Raw genomic sequence first — 24,950 nt, 5'->3', positions numbered from 1 at the left:
AATCGGAAATCTCATTTAGCTAGAAAATGGAGGGCTTCCCTGGTGGCACAGTGGTTAAGAATCCGCCTGTCAATGCAGGGGACAGGGTTCGAGCCCTGGTCCAGGAAGATCCCACATGCCGCGGAGCAACTAAGCCCGTGAGCCACAACTACTGAGTCCATGTGCCACAACTACTGAAGCCCGCATGCCTAGAGCCCGTGCTCCACAACAAGAGAAGCCACTGCAATGAGAAGCTTGTGCACAGCAATGAAGAGTAGCCTCGCTCCCTGCAACTAGATAAAGCCCGCGTGCAGCAATGAAGACCCAATTCAGCCAAAAATAAATAAATTTATTTAAAAAATAATAAAAAATTAAAAAAATAAAAACACTGAATGAGGGACTTCCCTCGTGGTCCATGCTAAGACTCCATGCTTCCAATGCAGGGGACCCAGGTTCGATCCCTGGTCAGGGAACTAGGTCTCACATGCCGCAACTGAAGATCCCACATGCTGCAACTAAGCATGGGACTTCCCTGGCGTTCCAGTGGTTAAGACTTCGCCGTCCAATGCACTGGGTGTGGGTTCCATCCCTGGTTGGGGAGCTAAGATCCCACATGCCTCATGGCCAAAAAACCAAAATGTAAAACAGAAGCAATATTGTAACAAATTCAATAAAGACTTTAAAAATGGTCCACATCAATAAAATCTTTAAAAAATAAATAAATAAAATAATAATAAAAATTAAAAACATGGAATGAAAGGTGCAGTAATACCATTAAAAATTAAAAACATGGAAATATCATTAACATGATTAATTAGCTAATGATGTAAGTATTCATTACAACAATCTTTCAGAAATTTCATTTCTGAAGAGTACTCTGTTAAGTAAAACTAACAAAGTAGAGTCTCAGAAAATAAAGCCTTAGGGAAAAACATAAAAACAACGTTAAATAATACATATTTAAAGAAACGTAAGTAAAAATTGTAGATGATGCTTACTTCTAAACAAAGCAGTATTCAGCATTTAAAACTTCTTCAGGTACCTTCTTTGGGAAATTGCTGCAGTCATAATCTGCTACTGCCGACTCTCCCACACATTTTAGATTAGATTAGCTCTGATTTTGTATTCATCTTTTGCAAATTTTTCATGGTTTAATTTTATAATTCCTAGCAATTTCTTTTTCTTTTCACATTGGATGGCTGTGCTTAAGGATGTGTTTGGGATGGGGGGGTAGGGTTATATTTAGGAAGGTAAAGAAGCACTTCCCCTCTCTCTGTACTGAAACAAACATTTCACTAACCAGTACTTCACAACATACAGTGCTGATATTTTCTAAACCATTCTATTCTATTATTTTTAGCTGGTTGGAGTTTAAATTGATTTCACGACCTCCTAAAGGTTGTGACTTTAGGAGGTCTATGGGAAAGTGGTATGAAAACCACTTTCCCATAGACCTACCCACTTGGTCTGTGGATGCAGGTGACTAATAATTATTGTGTTCTCTTGTGTAAAGGTCTTGCATGGAAAAACAACTTTGTAAAAAATGTCATGATTCTAAAAACTTTGGTTGATGAAACTGAAGCTGTAGGGGAGTTTCTTTACAGCTTCTCCTTTGTTAAACTAGGATCTTTGAGAGGACAAGGACTGTTTATTTATTACTGTGTCACCAGTGCCTAACACAGTGCCTCACTCATGGTGGATGTTCAATAAGTATTTAATGAGTGAGTGACTGGTTTGATGAAAGCTAATATAATACCATTGTTTGAATCCATTTTTCTGATAGCAGAAGGTATCTTAGACAATTGTTATTTATAATGAATTTAGAGAGAAATAATTTTGTGAAAGGTAAAGATTGCTATAATTATGTACTTTTCAGTGGCTTTTACCCAGTATTCTCATTGATTTATAACTTGGGAACAATTTGTTTTATTTTTTCATAATTATCAATTGCCAAAAGCTTTCAAAACCCTGGCTTTATATTTTTGTCTCTTTTTAAAGCTATTATTGACCTGTAATTTTGTATTTTCATTCATTTTATATATGTGTTATCTATATAATTTTATATAATTTTGTATTATTATTAAAAGGAAGGAGATATCCACTGTGAAAGCTTGATATTTAATGGATTCCTAAAAGCAGTTGACCTATTTTTTGCATTCGTGTTTAAACTCAAATGTTCATAGACTGGTTTTTTCCTAAAGAATCTTTAATGTAATAGCCTTCCATGCGTCCAAGAATCAAGTTCTTCAATGGCTTTTCAGAAACTGTAATAAATTTTTTCATAGCAGCCACTCAGACAAATCCATAATAAAGGAGAATTCACTACCATGGGGTACTGAGGTATTGGAAGGTACCCCAAATCAAAAGTTTCTTACAATCTCTTCTCTATGTTATGAATGAGAATTTTAAATTGTACCTCTCAATTTAATACTACTTTTAAGTCTCTTCTTAAAATAGTATTTTATGAAATATCTCATATTCAGCATTTTGATTCTTTATCTCTTTATATATCCATTTCTGCATTTTTTCTTTGTGTGGTATTTTTATTGGAGAAAGTGGGGTACAGATGAAAGGTATCAGCTGTGCTGTAGGAATTGCCATTTAACACTATCCTTACTGATCCTCTCTTTGACAAGGAATTCAGCCACCAGATTCTTAATGCATTACATCGCAATGTAGTGAACTCTCTGAAAGCTCCAGATTGTTAAACTGTGCGGTGATTTTGTTATAGTAAATTCTCTAGAAAACATTTCCAGCCAGCAAGAATGAATAATGCTAAAACAGGAATTTTCTTTTTCTGACCCAATCAGGGACACTAGAAATCATACTACAGATATTATTCCCATGTTATTCTTCTCCGTCCTTCAAAGGAATGTATTTGGAGGGTGGGAATGATGTTTAGTTTATCTAGGGTTGGGGGAGGGGGGCTAATTAATTAATTTATTTGTTTGGCCGCACCGTGCAGCATGCGGGAGCTTAGTTCCCCAGCCAGGGATCAAACCCATGCCCTCTGCACTGGGAGCACGGAGTCTTAACCACTGGACCACCAGGGAAGTCCCTGGGGGGGGGGGTTCTGATGGAAATAATGGAAGAAAATGAGATGGAATAGATTAAAAGAATATTAAATCAAAATTTCTGCTTGTTAAAAACTGTAAATAGATCTTCCACATCTTCTTTCTCGCCATCACAGGAAGCACACAGTCACATACATTTGTTAAGGTGAACTTTGTCATTAGAGAAACTAATAGAGAATTCAGAATAATTAAAGCAGTACATCTCATTTTTACAAACCATTTAATACAAAGTTCTCGTAGTTGTATTTCCTGCAGTGGTAATAATATTTTTCAGCACTTTTACTATGTTCTAGATACTCTGCTAAGCACTGTGAGTTTATCCTCTCACGTAATCCTTCCAGCAATATTCTGAGGTAGGCATAGAAAGAATAATTACCTAAGATCACAACGAATAAGTGTCAAAGCCAGGACTGAAATCCAAATCTTTCTGTCTCCAAACCATATTCTTACCATAATATTCTATTGCTTCTCAGGAAATACTACATTACTTATGTTGTGTTAGGAAGTAAGTGTAATACCACCCCATAATTTAGTCTGTACTAGTAAGTAAACTTTCTAGGTAGTTGGAATTTAATGTAAGCATTAGAACATTCCTTTGTTACTAGAAATGTCTCCTGTTTTACTGAATTCATTATTGTCACCCTAGTGATTCCTTCAATGAGTTACCATAGGAAAATTCAGGATTTTTTGTTCTTACATAAAATAACTCCAATTTCCATATCTTTTATATCTCCTTTTAATAATTTTTTAGCCTTTCTTTCTATACAAAGGCATTTTCTGATACTGCCCCGAGTAGCACTTCACATTTACATTTTGATTTGCTGCTTTGAATTTTTGATTGTTCAGCAAACCAAAAATCTTATTAAAACCGTGGTAAGAGTAAATGAAATAGGACTTCCCTGGTGGCGCAGTGGTTAAGAATCCGCCTGCCAATGTAGGGGACACAGGTTCGAGCCCTGGTCCGGGAAGATCCCATATGCCACGGAGCAACTAAGCCTGTGTGCCACAACTACTGAGCCTGCGCTCTAAAGCCTGCAAGCTACAACTACTGAGCCCATGTGCCACAACTACTGAAGCCTGCACACCTGAAGCCCGTGCTGCGCAACAAGAGAAGCCACTGCAATGAGAAGCCCACGCACCGCAGCAAAGAGTAGCCCCTACTCACTGCAACTAGAGAAAGCCTGCACACAGCAGCGAAGACCCAATGCAGACATAAATAAATAAATAAATTTTAAAAAAGACTAAATAAAATAATCTCTGGTGAAAAACTGAAGGACTCATTATGAGTGTATAATTTTTACATACAGCTCTGTAAGCCTTTCTCAAATACCTGTGGTCACCAGATAAATAACCTCCACCTAGGTGAGGAGTATAGCATTATTGAATTTTTTGAATTCTAATAAGCAAATGCTAATGTTACTCCTATAACTATTACTAAGTTTTAATTTTTTTTCAATTTATATAGTAAAGTGCTTCATAATTTTCATTTAAAAACAAATTATTTTCCTCAGAAATAGATGTATTTTACCTCCTCAGTCATCTTAATTGAGCTACTGCATGTCTAAATCATTAAAAAAAAATTTTGTATCATGTTTTTTTTGTCTTAACTGTCAACCTATTTAATTCTGCTTTTGCAATTTTTTTTCTTCCACTCTTAGGTTTTAACTAAAGAATTTTATAGTCTCCAAGCCTCTTCTGAGAAACGTATTACCGAACTTCAAGCACAGAACTCTGAACATCAGGCAAGGCTAGACATTTATGAGAAACTGGAAAAAGAGCTTGATGAAATAATAATGCAAACTGCAGAAAGTAAGTCTCCCACCACTCCACACACAGCTTTTTTTTCTGGCAGCACAAGGAACCTGATATTGTTTCTAAAACTGCTTTGCTATATTTCTTTGAAACATAACTTGTACCTTTTTGTTTGAAAGAATACTTGACATTTTAAAAATCAGTTAACTTTGGACTTCCCTGGTGGCGCAGTGGCTTAGAGTCTGCCTGCCAGTGCAGGGGACACAGGTTCAAGCCCTGGTCCGGGAAGATCCCACATGCCACAGAGCAGCTAAGTCTATGCACCACAACTACTGAGCCTGCACTCTAGAGCCCGCGAGCCACAACTACTGAAGCCCATGCTCCTAGAGCCCGTGTTCCACAACAAGAGAAGCCACTGCAATGAGAAGCCTGCGCACCGTAACAAATAATAGCCTCACTCACCGCAACTAGAGAAAGCCTGTGCACAGCAACGAAGACCCAAAAAAGCCTAATTAATTAATTAATTTTTAAAAATTAGTTAACTTTAATTCTAGTAGTTGAGATCAAAAAAAATATAACTATGATCGATTTTATCTTTTCACTTATTTACCTCACTCATTTAGCAATAAAGTGATTACATATGCCAAGGTTTTATCTTTTCATTTATTTAGCTCATTCATTAAACAATTATTAAGTGAATACATATGCCAGGATCTGGGGATATGGAGTTCATGCAATAATTCTTGCTTATAGGTATTCCTAGTCTAGTCTGCTGGGAGAGACAAACATATTAACAGATAATTAAAGTGCTATTAGCAAGAGAGAGGCAGTTCTTGGTGTAAGTACAGAAGAGATCTTGAGTTAATTCCATGTTGGAGGTGAGGAATCCCTGAGAGGGGAGATGACATTTGAATGAGGGACAGATAGAAATTGAGGGACAGATAGAAATTGAAGGACAGATAGAAATTCATTGCATACACTGTGTTATAGACTTTGACTTTAATTTCTACTGCTTTTTTTTCCTCTTATTGTCTGTCTTCCAGTGTTGTCCCTGACTCCAAGGGAATATTCTAAATTAACATTTCACCATTGACTGTGATGTTTGCTACAGTACATTATTTCTGTTCAGAAGTCAGAAATAATAGTGGCATTCTTATAAAAATGGGTTTAAAAACTTCAATTGAAGTTGAGGTTGACTTTATATGGGGCACCTTTTCTCGTAAAGACTGTATTGTGTTGATAGCCCAGTTTAAGAAAAACTTTTGTTTTATTCCTATCATTGCCTTTTTTTTTTTAATTTCCAAGGCCAGTGTCTGATAATTACAATAGTTTCCAAATTTATCTTCAGTTTCTTCATGGAGTCTGAGTAATCTTTATAAAATACAGATTTGATCATACCATGCACCTGCTTTAATTCCCCTATCAACTTTAAACAGCCTAAAGTCAAATTCCTTAGCATGTCTTTTTATGATTAGACTTATTTATCTTTGTACTTTTTTATGCCTTGCCATTCCCTATCATATTGCATTATTTTGAAAGTTCCATACTTCTGTATCTCTATAGTTTTGCAGATATCCCTCTGTCTAAACAAATTAGGAGTAGAAGAGAACTTCCTCAATCTGATAAAAGATATCTAGAAAAAATGTACAGCTAATATTATACCTAATGATGAAATATCAAATGCTTTCCCTTTAAAGGAGAGAACCAGGCAAGGATTTCTATTTTCATAACTTACATTAAACATTGTATTTGAACTCCTAGCCCATGAGCTAAGGCAAGAAAGGAAAAATAAGTATAAAGATCGGAAAGGCATAGAAAGACTGTATTTTCAGATTACAAAGCAATCACTAACACTGATAAGTAAATTTAACAGGCTATAATAATTACACAGAAATATACTAGAAGCTCAGACTTCCCTGGTGGTGCCGTGGTTAAGAATCCACCTGCCAGTGCAGGGGACATGGGTTCGATCCCTGGTCGGGGAACTGAGATCCCGCATGCTGCAGAGCAACTAAGCCTGTGAGCCACAACCACTGAGCCTGCGCTCTAGAGCCCGCGAGCCATGACTACTGAGCCCGTGCACCACAACTACTGAAGCCTGCACGCCCTAGAGGCCACACACTGAAACTACTGAGCCCATGCACCACAACTACTGAAGCCCACATGCTTTAGGGCCTGCGTGCCCCAACTACTGAGCCCACATGCTACAACTACTGAAGCCCACGCACATGGAGCCCATGCTCCTCAACAAGAGAAGCCACCGCAATGAGAAGCCTGCGCACCGCAACAAAGAGTAGCCCCCGCTTGCTGCAACTAGAGAAAGCCCCTGCTCAGCTACAAAGACCCAATGCAGCCAAAAATAAATAAAATTTAAAAAAAAAAAAATATATATATATATATATATATATATATACACAGACACACTAGAAGCAAACAATTGGAAAAAGAAATTTTAAAAGCAATTTCATTTACAATAGTATCAAAAAACATAAAATATGTAGGAATAGATTGAACAACATGAAATACAAACCATTGCTAAGAAAAATTAAAGAAGACTTGCTAAAACGTCAATAGATATATCATGAATTCTATAAATTCAATATCGTCCTAATCATAATTCCTTTTTCTTTTTAACATTTTTGTATTCCATTTATGTGGAAATTCAAAGGACTTATTAAAAGGTCTACTTTTAATAATACCAGGGCACACCTACCAGAATGGCTGAAATTAGCAAGACTGGTTATACCAGACGTTGGTGAGACTGTGGAAGAACTGACACTTTGTTATAAAACCAAACAGCCTATCCAGTGATCCAGCAATTTCATTCCTAGTTATTTGCCTAAAGGCAAAGAAAACATATGCATACTAGAATAACCAAAGTAATTTGAAAAAAAAAGAACAAGATTGGAAGAGTTACACTTCAAGACTTAATATAAAGCTACAGCATCAAGCTAGTATACTACTGACATAAAGAAAGACAAATACAACAACAAAATGGAATAGAGAACTAAGAAAGAGACCCACACTTGTCTGATTATTTGATTTTTAATAAAGGAAGCATAGCATTCAGCTAGAGAAAGGAAAGTTTGTTCAATAAATGGTGCTTGGGCTTCCCTGGTGGCGCAGTGGTTGAGAGTCCCCCTGCCGATGCAGGGGCCACAGGTTCGTGCCCCGGTCCGGGAAGATCCCACATGCCATGGAGCGGCTAGGCCCGTGAGCCATGGCCGCTGAGCCTGCGTGTCCGGAGCCTGTGCTCCGTAACGCAAGAGGCCACAACAGCGAGAGGCCTGCGTACCGCCAAAAAAAAAAAAAAATTCATGTTTGAGTGGACCCAAGCAGTTCAAACCCTGTTGTTCAAGGGTCAACTATTTATATTTCTCAAAATTCATTGAATGATAGACTTAAGATTTGTACCTTTCACCATATGTAAATTTTATTTTTAGAAAAGAACTATAAGTAATATTCAACTATAGTTGATGATTTACATGTTGAACTGTTTGGAGGTGAAGGCACAGGTCTGCAACTTATTTTGAAATGCATCAAAAAAATAAGATGGATTCATGAATGGATACAGTGATAGATAAATGTGTGAGAAATAAATATAGTACGATGTTTAATTTTGAATCCAGATGTTGGATATATGAGTGTACACTTCTTTCAGCTTTTCCATGAGTGTAAATATTTTCTAAACAAAGTCTTTAGAAAAGATACATAAATTAATTTTTTGCTATGATATTTTATAAACCATCTTAAAAGTATCTTAGAATAAAATACATTTGCTTGTACTTGGAAGATTAGTAAACTAGGTTCTTTTCTATCTGTTGACATTGGAAATTAGAATATTCCTATCCTTGTTTAACGAATACTTACTGATTAAACAAAATTTGTAAGATGTAAGTGCAGAACATTCTTTTTTAGTACTATAGTGTGTACAATATTCAAACGATTATCATCTAATTCAGCTGAGATGAAGATGGTTAGACTTCATTTGTTAAGGTGTAACCATGGCAAATTACAGTATCCTGTTTACACTTGAATTGCTTTTTGTAATCAAATAAGTTTAATATTTGTATATTTGAGGAGTTTCGTTTTCAAAGATCGTCATCAGATTGTTAAAAGTACAGGTATTGTCTAGAAGCTAAATAAATTTTTTTTAAATATCAGATTTCTAATTGTCAAATTGAGGGACCTACTCTCCAACCTCATCCTACTTGTAACCTCTGCTGGGCATTTGTCACATTTCTCAAAACTCTTCTCTTGCTTAAGTCACCTGCCTTTGATTGTTTCTTCTCCGTCGCTTTTGTTGTCTCTTCTTTTATCTAACTCTTTCTGGTTCCCAGGGGTTTTTTTTTCCCCCTCATCCTCTTCAATTCTTACTTACCTACTTTCTGGATAATTTTATCCCTTTCCACAATTTCAGTTACTGACCACAGGCTAGTGATTCCACAGGTCTGTATGGAATTCTTGCAGTCATTGAAGATGTAACATTATTTATATTTTCCCTTCCTTCCCTAAGACGTATTAATTTTCTTGTATTCTCGATCTGTTAGTAAGGTTAAAGTCTTTCTAATTACCCAACTAGCTTTTGTCAACCTTGATTCCTCCCTCATCCTATCTAGTGCCTCATCTCACCTCCATACCTACTCATTTGTCTAGAATCCAGGTTCGTTTCTCCATCCCCCATTGCTATTATGGACCAAGTCACAACTGGATTATTACTATAACCTGTAAGGAGTTCTCTGTGCTACCAATCTAGGTCACCCTTTTCCCATTATTGGAATTTTTTTTCCTATAATATCAGCATCAACAACAAAAATCTATTGGTCATGTCACTTACCTGTTCTAATCTCTTAATTTCTTGTTGTCTCTAGAATAAAATCCAGACTCTTTAGCCTAGCAAACAAGACTTTAGTCCCATTCACAGTTGGAACTTGGCCTCCCTTTCTACTACTATTGTTTTCCAGACTAACTTCAGCCACTTTTCTCACAATTACTGAAACTTCACAGCTCTGTGCCTTTACACATTGCAGTTCCTTCCTGCACGTTCTCTGTGAATGTCATTCTCCCCATACCTTCCTAATGCCTCTAGCATGGGAAAAATAGTGGTACTAAGACACATTCATATCTCTTTAGTACCATTTGCCATTTTGTGTAGGACATTGTTTCTGTAATTAAATCACCACTGGAATAGTTAGCCCATGAGTTATAATCCAGTAAGTATTAAACTCAAATGTAAGTTGTCCATCAATATCTGATGGGTTTTTGAGATGTTAGCTAAATTAACCCCTCTTTCTTCTGACCTTAGAACTATTTAAGAGAAACAAGCGTTAGATAGTATCTAAATGCCTGCTCTAGTTCTGATAGAGCTGGATTGGAGAAGCCAACTTGGATCTGAGCAATGAGATGTTACTATCAGCAATGGCACATAGGATCTCTTGCTTACACTTGTCCCTCATAACTACTAATCCTACCTCTGAAAACTGATATTGGTTCACTGTGAATAGGGTCAAAATTGAAGAAAAAAAACACTTATGAATATTCCTGAAATGTTTACTACAGAAGGATCAAACAACAAATAAGTGCATATTACAGTGATAGGCCTGCAAATAGCTTCACTTACTAATGTAAAATATTTGGCTTTATTTTAAACCTGAAAGATTTCTGAAAGTAGCTTTCTCTTTTTGACATTAAAATACTGGTTATTGATGAATAATGTTATAAAAATTGTTATATGTCATGAACTGCTTTAAATTTAAATTTTAAACCTTTTTAAAGGTTTAAAAAACCTTTAGCTTTTATAGCCTTTGATTAAATATTTTTTCATCTCAACTTACAGTAAATTGTCATCGCATTTAAATGTTTTAGCCATAAAACATTAACCTTTTAGTTAAAATTCCTTTGGGGGAGTGGTGTAACAATAGCAAAATTTAGAAGTAAATGGTGTTACTGTGTTTTCTGTAATTTTTTTTAAAATGCCATCAATAGATTCTCAGGACTGTACATTTTCCTCACAGAGTAGCCTACTTAAATGCATAATTTCATTATTGCAAGTTAGGATAAAGTTGTTCTTCTGATAAAATAATGAACATCTTTCCTAATTAAAAATAATCATTTCTCTTATCAAGAAAAGAAGTAATGAAATTGAGTTTATCATTACTTTTTCAGAAGTACATAACATACATTTCATGCAGAAAGCCTTTGAACCTCAGAGTAAATAACATCTGTATTATTATGCTTTATAACAAGAAAACTTAACGTGTCATATGATGCAGTCCCTTACTAAACCTTTTAAAAATAGATGGAACAAATCCAAGCAAGCATATACTTTACGAAATAACTGTGCTGCTGCTTACAAATGGTCTGCTTGAGGTTATGCATTAGCCCTTTTAAATGTTCTTATGCTCCTTAATTCATTATTATGACCTCTTTTATTTTCACTTCTGCCATACTTTTTAAGAAAAAAAATATTTCACATTGTACACTTCAATATTTTCCAGTTGAAAATGAAGATGAGGCTGAAAGGATTCTTTTTTCTTATGGCTATGGTGCTAATGTTCCCACAACAGCCAAAAGACGACTAAAGCAAAGGTAAAATCAATATATATTCATTTCACTTATCCATTCAAGCTAAATGTAATTACATTGTGCTTTTTGATGACGTACTGAGTGGAGTGACAAAATAAAGTTACTTTATTCTTAGTATGCATAAATATTAAATTGCTCACAAACACAGTAAGTAATAATCATGCATTTCATGTATTTTTAAGTGAGTTTAATGTTGGGTAGAATGTAAGTGTACATTAGAATTTTCCTAGAATTGGATTCAGTGATAATGACACCATTTTAAATTTATTTTCATCTTAATTTCAGGTGAGTTACAAATGCTTTTTTGTACCAACAATTTTCAGGTTAAAATTAATGAATTATGCTTCCTTTTTTTTTCACTTGTTTTTTATTCACCTGTCTACATTCCTTGATGTACACTTGAGAGAGAGAAAAAGAAAGAGATTGGGAGAGAGAGATAGAGCTAGCATATATACTGTGATTGAAAGTATAAAACACTTTGTGAAGACCAAGAAAATTTTTAGAAGATCCACTAGTTATTTGTTGAGATACTATTTAAAGTATACTAAGAGAAAATTGTACCTATGTTAATTGGTTTTCTAGTGACCTAACTCCTAACTCCTTTCTCCCACCTGAATTCATCCTGCTTTGCAGAAAGAGCCCTGCTTGCTACCATAACAAATCTAAATGTTTCTATCAGACTTCTAAGCCCTTCCATGTGGCCCTACCTCTCCAGCCTTATTTACCTCTCTACCCCAGATGAGGGTAGTATATCTCTCTGCCTATAATGTCTATTTTCCACATACCATACAACAGAGCATTTGTCTTATCTCACTAGCTCTCATTTTCCATATTGTTTCCCCAGCTAGATGGAAAGTTCCTCAGGGTCAACAACTACATCTTATTCTTGTTTATTCTCCATTGTCCCTACCTAGCATGGTGTAAGATACCTAGTAGAATTGTCTCTTCATCTGAGTATTTGAGGATTCAGAGCTGCTATCTGTTATTTTTACATGAATAGATTTAAACGTTTAGAGACATTACACACTAAGTAAGAAAAACAATTCATCTTAATTCTAATACTTTTGTAGAAACTTTGGCTCAGAGGGTAACGGCTCTTTACAGCTATCTAAAGTGATGTAAGATATAGACCATTTTATGAGAAGTAACAACAGGATGCTTAGAATTTAAGTTTCTTACTGGTTACACTGAACAGATCAAGGGTAGAAGACTACCAGATATCAAATTGTAGTTGGAATGGTTAATTCTGTCTAGTGAAGATGCAAGTATTTCTAAATTATGTATTACTTGAAAAAATCGGTTATAGTCCCATTCCATTCCCATTCTCCCCTGAGTCCCTCCTGAGGGTGACCTAGGATAATTTGTGATTTTCAGCATATCTCTGTTTTTGAGCATTATGTTGCCAAGGGAGGAATAGAAATGTAGTTTTGTGGGCAAGCGACTTTTTTATCAGTGGCAAATGATTGGTAAAATGCTAAAAATGGAAATTTGAAGGAGGAAGTCCATTCTCTTCTCTATTTTATCATCTGATTCCTTCAAAAGAATCTTGGTCACAAGAAGAAAAAAGAATTTTTCTGTTGTAAGCTTTCTTTCTTTAGCCCCCAAATGCTGAGTTCTTCTAAAATTGAAAGCAATTATTACTATTATCTTACTATTTTTTTAAGAATTTCCAAAACAGATGTTGATTTCTTAATATTGAGATTGAAGATTTAAGGAACCACAACTGATTTATATTCTGAATAATCTTAACTGTCCAAATATTTCTAAAGATTTTATCACTGAGCTATCTATGTGCCTTGAACAAGTGCCTAATGGGCATGCTATTAATATCTCCTACCAGCTGGTGCCAGGCATTCTTCTCATGATGAACCAGAGGGTTATTTTGAGGAAGTGCTTCTGAGGTCATCTAAACTGAGTGAAGGGAAAGTAAGTCTAGATAGCCAAAGAGGACATTTATGCATTCCTTTGCACATTCATTCAACAACTTTTATTGAGTGCCTACTGTATGCACAAAATCAACCAATGGCAAAGAAGATCCCTGTTTAGGGTCTGATGCATTTCTGAAGTTTACAAAGTCCATATTTGATTTCTTAATGGATATTTGTAAAGAAGTCAATGGCTTTGTGCTCTAAGTTTAATTTATTTAAGATGAAAGCAATATAACCTTCAAGAGAATCTATATTTAATTTGTCACATTTGAAATTAAAGCAATGGAAGCTTAAGGTGAATTATAAAATAACTCAGTCATAATGGCAAATGAAATATTTGCATAATAAAGTTTTCATTATACATCAGCACATTTCAAAATATATTAAAATTTCAAAGGAACTTATTTCTCATATGCTACACAATATATCCCATTCATACTAAATTTGATTTAAAATTTCATATATTCAACAACCAGAATTAAATATTTTAGAGTAACACTTAATTGGAGGGGATTTCTGATTATAAAAATAATATATGTTTATTTTAGAATATTAGGAAAATTACCAGTAATCCTACTGTCCAAAGATAGCCATTCAAAAATGTATACAGATACATATATTTTCTTATGTATTTAGGGTATTATTGTATGTAACTTAGAAATTTAATTTTTTATCTTATAATTTCACCCTGAACATTTTCTTATATCATTGAATGTTCTTCAAAAAGGTAATTTTTAATGGTTATTCACAACTTCAATTTTTAGGCCTTCTGTTTTTGAGTGCCATATTGCTGTTAGTAAATTGGATAGCCACTGAAAATTTTCACTAGTTACCTATTGCCACCCAATGTATATTATGAAATTAAAATGAGAAAATGGATGTGAAGAAGTTCACCACACAGTGAGTGCCTGGTGTAGAGTAGGTGTCCAATAAAAGTTTGTTATGTCAATTAATGTTTCTTAACATAAATAGATCACACAGTTGATTTTCGAGGTAAAGCCAATGTTCCAGAAACTTTAATGAGGCACAAGGTGAGTTTTCATTTAAAACAATTTTGTTTTAAAATTTTAATGAGACCTCTTGAAATAATTAGTGGAAACAACTCCTGGACATGAAACTAGTTTTGAGATTCACTTTCTTTGATATTAATCAGTTTCTTAAGACATAGACCATAATGCCAGTTTCCAATAAAGAAGTAGCAAAACTAATTTTTCAAAATTAGTTTGAAAAATAACTTCCAAAAGTGTATCTTAAACACATTATAATTGTTAAAGAAGGTTACTCACATTTTGAATTTTCAGTAGAGATATGAACAGTAACTATTGCGTTAAGCTTTCTGGGACAAAGTTGTGGAAGGTTAAAAGGGCATATACAATTAAAGTTGCTTAAAATAAAAAAGGCTCTTCTTGACTAAACTTGAAAATCTGAAGTAATGCTTTTGTTTTGGTAGTGATTGTTTTGAAAATAGCAAACAAGATTTTCTAGTTGCATGTTTTGGTTATGCTCTTTAACCTGTAACACTAAATGGGTAACACCCAGGCACTAACGTGGCCTTAGTGTGTGCTTCTCTGTTTGTTTTGGCATATCTGAATGTGGAGACTTTTCTGAAGGTTTTTAAACCTTTCAAATTGCAAGATTTACTGCATACTATTGATCTTTGTTTTAGTTTCTGTCTAGTTTTATAAAGAGCTTTAAGTTGAAACTTTCACAGTAGACTAATCTTTATAATAAAGGAAAAAACATCTCCTTTATTCTCACATGTGTGAGTTCTCATTTTCCTCCTTAGAGAAAGTTTTGCTTATTTCATTTGGGTTGGTTTTAGAAACCTTTAAAAAGTTATTGCTAATCTACTCATGATCAACTTGAAAGTTTAAACCTACAGAAAAACTAGAAAAACACTCATATAACTATAGGTAATCATAATGCACCACTATTTAGTCCTCAGTAACTGCCAAGAAAGCAGTCAGTGCAGGGAGCAACCTTATGCTTTCTGAAGCTGAAATCGTTCTGGCCCATGTGCCCTTTTTTTGAACCATTTTTCCATGCCATGCTAATTGAGACAGGACTCTGACCTGTTAAAACTGAAAAAGAGCAAAAAACCAAATGTTATTTCAGACCAAGTAACTAATTAGCAGGTAACTAAGTACCTACACTTACTTATTTGGAGTTTTGGTAATACTAAGAGAACCATCCAATATTGAAGGACTCAGGACAGAGCATCAGTCCTCCACTGTGCTTTGATATCTCAGATATAAATGGAGGTCGGCCATGTTCACACTGCCTGGGCTAGGCTACTATGAAACTGTATGTGATAATCAGAAGTACTGACTGCCATTGACAAATCCAAGAGGATAACTTTTATTTTGAGTCAAGAGGTGCTGAGAGAGCTAAGAGGTAACCCTTGGGGAAGTAATTTTACCAGATAAGAGGTGAAGTTTTAGTTTAAAATTCAAATACAAAACTATACTCTTGTGGTATTGGTTTCTAGTTGATGTAAAACTTAATGTTGGTGCAGGTAAAAATCACATGGCAGTTATATAATTACAAAGAAGAATTTTATGCTGTACCTACGTGTCCCAACAGAGAGCCTGTAAAAGCAGTGCTTTCTTGAGGAGTTCAGTACTAAATAAATAAATAAATAACCAAACAAACAAACAAACTTTAGCAGGAGTCATTTCCCCTAACTGTATCCATGGTTACTCATTATAAAAAAAACTCATTAAAGATTTGTTTTCATAGTATGTACATTGTCGTTAAGGAGACATAAACTCAGCTAGTTGAGCAATTCTTCTTTTGTCTTGCTTTGAATTTCAGTTAAACTAAACTCCCCTCCTGTCTTCTGACTTCTAATATCCCAGATTTCTAAACAGAATCCACCTATAGCACCAAATCACTCAGCACATCAATGTGCCACATTTAAAAGTTTAGGAGGTTGAAATATGGAAGCGGTGAATTGGTATCTGTGACATTTGCCTTCTTCCCTTATAAACTTTATGCTCTTTTTTATTACTAGTTCAATGCTTAGATGCTGAGCATTAGTTGTACTTTAATATTGAGACTCTGCAACCTTGGAATATGGTTTGTAGCAATTTGAGCAAAATTCTAGCATTTGAGCAAAATTTACTTAAAATCAGTCAGGAAGGATTTAGTAAGTGCCCCCTCTGTTCAGCACACACCACAGAGGGTAAGTCTTCATTTAAATTGTATCTGTTGGGGGAGAAAAGATGAACACCTGAAAGACTATCAAGAAATATCTAAAACCATATAATTTAGCACTGTATTGTGTGCCAGCCTATGTCAGTCAGAGGAATAGAGATCAGTGAAGGCTGGCCTGGTCAGAAATGGAGGAAGTGGACCTCGGAGAGAGCCTTCCAGAAAAAGCTGGGCTCCCAATCAGTGGAATAACCTATCTTCTCCAGACTGGAGGACCAACAGAGGTACAGTGGAAGGAATATACAAAACATGTTTATGGGACATTAGGCAGAGTAGACATTAATGGAAAATAGGTTGGTTCTGTTGAGATTTGGGGAGGCCGTGATACTTTTAGGTAATTTAGATGTAGAATAGAGTTAACCACGTAGGTAAGATTTGAAGTGAATGGTAAAAGGACATAAACATCAATTTATTAAATAAGAAATACAAATGTCTGACAAATGTAGAGATGTTTAACCTCACAAATTTAATTTAAAATAAGATTCTATTGTTTATATGTAAAGTTAGCAAAACTTTTAAAGATTGATATTGCCCAGTGTTGGCTAGGGCATAAAGAAACAGGAGGTCTTGTATAAAGTTCATTCACTGAACAGTTTATTACTGAACAGATTATTATTGTACCAGGTATTCTCCAAGGCACTTAGAATACGTTAGAAAACGAATTTCTAAAAAATTTCTGTCATTGGAGAACTTTCATTCTAGTTCATAGGAATTTAAATTTGTACAGCCTCTCAAGAGGAATATCTGAAAATTCATAATGCACATGTGCTTGGACCCAATCATTGCACTTCCTAAGGAAATCACCATATGAGAAGTGCAAAAATGTGTGTATGCAATTACTCAGAACTTTCTATAGATAAGGCACTGTTGTAAATTCTCTAATTGGACTGTCTTGTAATTGTTGAGTTATAAGTGTTCTTTAAACTGCAAACATCTTAAAAATCAATAAAGGAAGAAAGTAGATTAGTGGTTCCCTAGGGCTGAACTGGGAGGATGGGGAGTTATGCTAAGGGGTACAAATTTTGGGGGGGTGGGTGTAATGAAAATATTCTAAAACTAAATTATAGTAATAGTTGCACAACTCTAAATATACTAAAAACCATTGTACAGTTTAAATGGGCAGGATTTATGGTATTATAAGTTACATATCAAGAAAATTTTATATCAATAAAGCTGTTTTTTGTAAAAAATGACTGTCAGGGGCTTCCCTGGTGGCACAGTGGTTGAGAGTCCGCCTGCCGATGCAGGAGACGGGGGTTCGTGCCCCGGTCCGGGAAGATCCCACATGCTGCGAGCGGCTGGGCCCGTGAGCCATGGCCGCTGAGCCTGCCCTTCCGGAGCCTGTGCGCCAGCGGCGGGAGAAGCCACAACAGTGAGAGGCCCGCGTACCGCAAAAAAAAAAAAAAAAAAAAAAAATGACTGACAGAAAACGGGACTGTGTCTTTTCCATCTCTGACTCCAACTGATTATTAAGGCAAAATCTTATGCCAGTTGAAAAGATAGGAATTTAGATATGAGCATATCTAAATAAGCTACCCAATTCACTGTATAACAAAAGAACTCATCTTTTTCATTTGGAATAACGAGTTCTTAGAAATAGATGTATAGGGTGATCTCAGTTTCTACAGATTTTGCAATTCAGAGATTAATGGGTTAAGTCACATAGAATATGAAAATGTGATAAATATTAAATTTTTAAGTTTCTGGAATTACAGAGAGGGGCTTTGGAGCAACATCTGTTCTCAGCATTATTAGCAGATTTTTTAAAGAATTATGCCGCAGTGGTTAGTAGGGATGATTTTATGATTCTTATAGCTAAACCTTTTTTTCTTAATTATGTCTTAAATAGAATTGGGATTTTACATTTAATGTGATTTAAAATACTAAAGATTACACTCAGTACAATAAGTTGTGATCATCTTGTGATGATCACAGTGTGATCTTTTAGTGGTTTCTTTTAATACAGAATTGTTGCCTTTACTGTTAGACATCTGTCTCCACTTTTCAGACATCTTTTCCATCTCTTTTTTCAATAGAAAATCTATTCAGTTGTGTTTTGTATTATAAAATGCATTATGTTGTCTGAGGAAAACACTGATGCTTTTCAAAGTACAAGGTTATTACTGTTTCAACTAATTGCCTTATTTGTTTGTAAATGGTAAATTTTTATAAAAATGAAGAAAAGCTGTGAATTGCTTTCTTGCGGTCTTTTCAAGCAAGTATCATAATGTAACTTTCCACTTTTATAGCAAGGGCTAGAAACTATTACTGTGATAATCAATATATCACAGTTACATTATTATGCAGATTTTTAATGTTACTTTCAAATTTTGAGTTGTTGGGATATTGGTCTTCCACTGTTGACACCTGAAAATATTATTCGACTCCATATTTTTCCTGTTTAATATTTAAGTATTATTAGGAAATGGTTAGTTTTCAAGCACACAAACACATTTTGAGTATTTGAGATAGTATTCCTCTTTTGTAAGCATTAATTTTCTTATTCCATTCTCCTAGTGTCCATTTGGCACGAAGAGTGCTTCAGTTAGAAAAACGAAACTCGATGGTTCTAAAAGACCTGGAACATCAAAAGAACCAAGTAACACAGCTTTCACAAGAGGTAAATAACCTAAATAAAAGAAACACATATAAAGAACCACAGTGTTCATTTTAATTCCTTGTTACTCCTTTATGTATTTTCTGAGCAGTTTTAAAATAAGCTGTTCGCTAGTATAAGATGATTTTACAAGCTATGAAACTAACTTAATGGTAAAGCCTTATAAAACAACTTAAAGTGTATGGCAAAACCTAAGATCAAAAGAGAGATTAAATGCCCAGACTAAATATAAATGCAGACTAGACAGACAAAGCTTTGATTTCTGCAAATATCAACTGGCAAAACAAGTTTGGCAAATTTTGGTAGCATTTTAAGTTTTTAACTAAAACCTCATTTTTAAACTAGATTTCTTTTTGCCTTCTTTGATAAAAAATCACTTATCTATTAAACACACTTGACTTGGTATACACTTAAGCTCTCACAGTCTTTGGTATATGATAGTTCCCAAATTATACTTATTCTTTAAAAATCAGATTCATAATTATTTTTCTTAGCGTTCTGTTGTATCATTTAAAGAATATATATACATTTTATATAGTATTTCCAATCTTCTTATTTAATCACTATCTAATTACACTTTATATGCTTCTAAAATTCAAGTAATGAAACAATTCAAACCAAAGATGCTACCTCCCTAGGGTTCTTTATTTCCTGAGCTTCAGCATAACAAGTTTCTCTATGTTAATATTTTGGATCTTATAATAAAGGAACTTTAAAGGCATATATTAAAAATTATTAATACATACCATGTATTCTGCATTTGTTTTCCTACAGACCTATTCACATTTGTCTATTTGGTGCCTTCTATTTAATGTGCTTTTAATACTGTAACATTAGAAGGATCGTTATGCTCAAATTTCAAAAGACAAGAAATATATCATGTGACTCCAGTACCTGACTCAGAGTTAATGCTCAAGGTGGAAGCAGTGTGGTGCTGGCCACTGTTAACAACAGGCTGTCCAGGCAGGGGTGTGAGGGATGGTTCTAATTTGTAGCATTTGCTTATATCTGTGGCATAAATATTCCCACCATGACTAACTTCAGGCCTCCAACATAACATTACTAAACACGGAGTAGAGAAAAGATGCTCAGTAGCAAACGTGATGTTTCCACCACACAGATATTGTACAATAGACATGTAAACTGAAGAGCATAGATAATAGTAAAATTAAAATTGTTGAGTTTTTGAGTATTTGGGGTTTTTTAATAAAATTTGTTTTATTAAAAATCTAAATAATTTTTAATAATAGTGATGTTTAACAACCAGCTCACAAAATTCCAAAAACTTTACCAGCCATCTCTCACAAACTGCTACAAGCCAGCTCCACTACTGGCTTGGAGCTGGGTGGAACCATGGAAGGATATATAAATAAGTGAATTACTAAAGAAACAAATGAACCTCTGTTTGTTAATATATTCTAGATCCCTCCTGTTTGTTTTAATTTCAGAATAACCTATCAAAAATATTTCTCTTAAAAATATTAACATTCCTATAAACTTATACATATGTATTCATATTGCTTTTCTTAAAAACCATCTTCCTGAGCACTTCAGTTAATGAAACAAGAATTTCTAAATGGGACACACCCCTATACAAATTGTAGGGGAGAAGCATAAGAAATTAAATTAAGTGTTCTGGTAATGAAATATAATTAACTTTGTGTGAGGCAATTTTTTAGAAAGCTGTTGTCATATTAGAAAAAGATGTAAATATTGAAATATCTGTGATATGAAATGGTATGATACCTGGAATTTGCTTTAAAATGTTCCATAAAAAGGTGAGGGGAGCTCAATAGATCAAACAAGAATCTCAAAATGTTGATAATGATTGAAGCTTGGTGACAGGTACATATAGATTCATTATTCAGTTCTGTACTTTTGTGTATGTTTGAAATTTTTTTGTATAAGACATATGGAGAATCAGTACCCTAAATTACAAGGTCTGTGCTGACTGTAGCATATAATTTTTCCCTTGAGATTGAAAAAAAAAGCGTTATAATTTGAAATATTCCATGGATTTTACTTTTGTCTGCCTCACAAAAATTGCTTGCTTAAATTGGAAAACAATGACATAAACTAATTAGCTGAAAGATAGTACTATTAGATTGCTTCTATACCAATAGACTATTCATGATAGATGGTGAAAAAAACAGAGAAGGAAAGTTTTTCAGAATCTATTTTTTTGAGCAGATTATATATTTAAACTAGCTTGGAGTTTTTGAGAATAATATGGAGATGAAACTCAAATGACTGATATTAGAATTAACAATAATTTATATGCTATTCAAAATATGTCTGAGATTATACATAAATGAATTGCCAAAATCAAAGTGCTAAAAAATATTCAAAATGAAAACAAATACTCCTTTTATAGCAGCTTTATTGAGTCATAATTGATATAAACTAAATTGCACAAATTTAAGCTGTACAATATAACTTTCGACACGTATAACCATGAAACCATCACCAAAATGAAGATAATGAACGCATGCGTCACCGCCAAAGAGCCCCTTAGGAATCTCTCTCTCCCAGCCCTCTCTACCCACAACTTTGTCCCCAAGCAACCACTGATTTGCATTCTGTCACTGTAGATTAGTTTGCATTTCTTAGACTTTTATATAAATGGAATCAATATATACGTTATGTACATACATATACACACACACACACACACACGCACACACTACTTTTTTTAAGTCTTCTTTCATTCTGCATAATTATTTCAAGATTTGTCCATAGTTCATTCCTTTTCATTGCTGAGTAACATTCCATTGTTTGAATTTACAACAACTGTTCATCCATTCACCTGTTGGTAGATATTTTGGGTTATTTCCAGTTTTTATCTATTATAAATGAAGCTGATATGAACATCCATGTACAGGTCTTTATATAAACATATGCTTCTGTTTCTCTGGGGTAAATACCTGGGAGTGAAATAGCTGGATCATATAGTAGGTATCTAATGTTTTAAGAAACTGCCAAACTGTTTTCCAAATGTTCGTATTATTTACTCTTTCCACCAACAGCCTATGAAAGTTCTAGTTCCTCTACATCCTTGCAAAGACTTGATATGGTCAGTCTTTTTAAGTTCAGCCATTCTAATGGGTGTGTAGTGGTATCTCATTGTAGTTTTAATTTGCATTTCCCTAATGATTCATAATTGTTGAACATCTTTTCATGTGCTTCTTTGCCCTTTGTTGTTTCTTATTGGGAGAAGTGTTCAAATTTTTTGCTCATTATATCAGATTGTTTTCTTATTATTGAGTTTTGAGAATTATTTGTATATTCTAGATACAAGTCTCTTATCAGCTATATGATTTGCAAATATTTTCTCCCCCTCCATGGCCTGTCTTCCCATTTCTTTAACAGTGTTTTTTGAAGAGCAGAAGTTTTTATCTTGTCCATTTTTTCAGTTCATTCTTTTTTGGACTGTGTTTTGGGTGTTGTATCTAAAATATCTTTACCTAACTCAGGGTCACAGTGTTTTTATATGTGTTTTCCTTTTTTTTTTTTTTTGCGGTATGCGGGCCTCTCACTGTTGTGACCTCTCCCGTTGCGGAGCACAGGCTCCGGACGCGCAGGCTCAGTGGCCATGGCTCACGGGCCCAGCCGCTCCGCGGCATGTGGGATCTTCCCGGACTGGGGCACGAACCCGTGTCCCCTGCATCGGCAGGCAGACTCTCAGCCACTGTGCCACCAGGGAAGCCCTGTGATCCATTTTTAACGTTTGTAAAGTGTGTAAGATATAGGTTGAACTTCATTTATTTGCATATTAAAACCAAATTGTTCTAATACCATTTGTTGAAAAAAGACCCTTGTTGAAAATCAGTTTAAAAATCTGTGTGAGTCTGTTTCTGGACTCTCTGTCTGTTCCAATTATCTCTTTGTCTTTCTTTATGACAGTACCACACCATCTTGATTACTGTAGCTTTATAATGTCTTGAAATTAGGTGGCACTGGTCCTCCAACTCTGTTCAGGTTCAAAGCTTTTTGGCTATTCTGTGTCCTTTTCATTTCCATATGAATTCTATAATCATTTTTACAAAAAAAAAAAAAGCTCTCTGTGATTTTGATTGGGATTGCATTGAGCCTGTGGATGAAATGAGGAAAATTGGCATCTTAATAATATGAATATTATGACTATGAACCCATTATATCTTTCCATTTATTTAGATCTTCTTTAATTTCTCTTAGTGGTGTTATTTTTTAGTTTTTATTTTAAAGTTTCACACCTTTTGACTAGTGTTAACAGGGTATGTGTTTTTCCATCCTTTAACTTTTAACTTGTTTATGTCTTACAGTTGTCTTATAGGCAACATATATAATTGTATCTTGCTTTTTTATCCAGTCTGACAAAATACAACTTTTAACTGGAGTTTGGAGAACATTTACATTTAATGTGTTTATTGTTATGGTTATTTTTAAGTCTGTTATCTTGCTATTTGTTTTTTATTTGTCCTAGCTATCCTTCCCCCCTCCCTTTTATTTCCTTGCCCTCTTTTGGATTAACTGAATATTTTTTATCACTTTATCTCACTTTATCTCATTGTTGGCTGATTGGCAGTAGCTCTTTGTTATTATAGTGGTTGCTTGAGATTATACTATATACATCTTTAAGTTATCACCACCCAGCCTTTGTGCGCCCATTGTCACATATTCTATTTATACATGTATAAGCCTCACATTAAATTGCTATCATTTTTACTTTATCTTTTAAAGAGGTATAATAACATGAAGAAAATGTATTACATTTAACCAAATAGTTACCATGACCTGTGTTCTTTATTCCTTTGTGTAAATCCAGATTTCTACCTGGCATCACATTGCTTCTGATTCATCTACTTCTTTTAACAATACTTATAGAGCAGGTCTGCTGGTGATGAGTTCTTTTCACTTCTGTATGTTACAAAAAGTTATTTTACCTTTTTGTTGTTTGGTTTTTTCTCTTTTTTTTTTTTTTTTTTACATTTCTATCTATTCTTAACAAAAGTAAAGATTAAAACATATTTCTCTTGTTATGCTACTATGGCCAAATGGACTGGAAGGGTTCACTCTTTTTTACTGGAGTAAAATTCACCATTTTAACCATTTTAAATTGTACAATTCAGTGGCTTTTGTTGTGTTTGTAATGTACAACCATCATCACTATTTAGTTAGAGAACATTCCCATCACCCAGAAGGAAACCCTGTACACACTAAGCACTCACTCCCCAGTCTCCTCTCCCTCCAGCCCCTGGAAACCACTAATGTGCTTTCTGTCTCTCTGGATTTGCCTGTTCTACATACTTCATATAAATGGAATCATACAATATGTGACCTTTTGTGTCTGGCTTCTCTCATTTAGTGTAATGTTTTCAAGGTTCATTCATGTTGCACCATCTGTCAGTACTTTATCCCTTTTTATGACTGAATAATATTCCATTGTACAAATATATCACATTTTGTTAATCAGTTAATGGACATTTATTGTTTCCATCATTTGGTTACTGTACATAGTGCTACTGTGAGCATTCATGTACAATTTTTTTGTTTGTTTGAACATGTGTTTTCAGTTCTTATGGGTGTATACCTAAGTAGTGGAATTGTTGGATCACACAATAATCCTGTTTAACTTTTTGAGGAACCATGAAACTTTTTCACAGCAACTGCACCATTTTACCTTCCCATCAGCAATGTCCAGGGTTCCAATTTCTCACATCCTCGCCAATGCTCATTTTTCATTTTTTTGTGTTTTTCTAAATTCTAGCCATCCTAGTGGGTGTGAAGTGGTGTCTTGTAGTGATTTCTATTTGCATTAACCTT

At 34.5% G+C, this 24,950-nt stretch overlaps 1 protein-coding gene across 8 annotated transcripts in view; it reads left to right on the top strand.

Annotated features, from left to right (window-relative positions):
- The window catches only part of PIBF1 (progesterone immunomodulatory binding factor 1), a 226,777-nt gene that overhangs the window by 127,588 nt on the left and 74,239 nt on the right, over nt 1–24,950 (top strand). For all 8 annotated transcript variants that reach the window (XR_002645063.3, XM_022577055.3, XM_089899451.1 and 5 more), the window contains 3 exons: nt 4,712–4,862; nt 11,303–11,393; nt 19,049–19,151. Coding sequence is in view for 7 of the 8 variants with exons in the window: in XM_022577055.3 (XP_022432763.1) it covers nt 4,712–4,862; nt 11,303–11,393; nt 19,049–19,151 (345 nt within the window). In the remaining variant the exon portion in view is untranslated. The remainder of the gene's footprint in view (nt 1–4,711; nt 4,863–11,302; nt 11,394–19,048; nt 19,152–24,950) is intronic.

The sequence above is a fragment of the Delphinapterus leucas genome, chromosome 18 (genome assembly GCF_059928025.1).
Source record: "Delphinapterus leucas isolate spDelLeu-1000000601 "Yukka" chromosome 18, BTC_Dleu_Yukka2, whole genome shotgun sequence".
In the NCBI taxonomy this organism is placed as follows: domain Eukaryota; kingdom Metazoa; phylum Chordata; class Mammalia; order Artiodactyla; family Monodontidae; genus Delphinapterus; species Delphinapterus leucas.
Note: the sequence above shows the minus strand (reverse complement) of the source record. Positions and strands in the feature narration are given on the sequence as shown.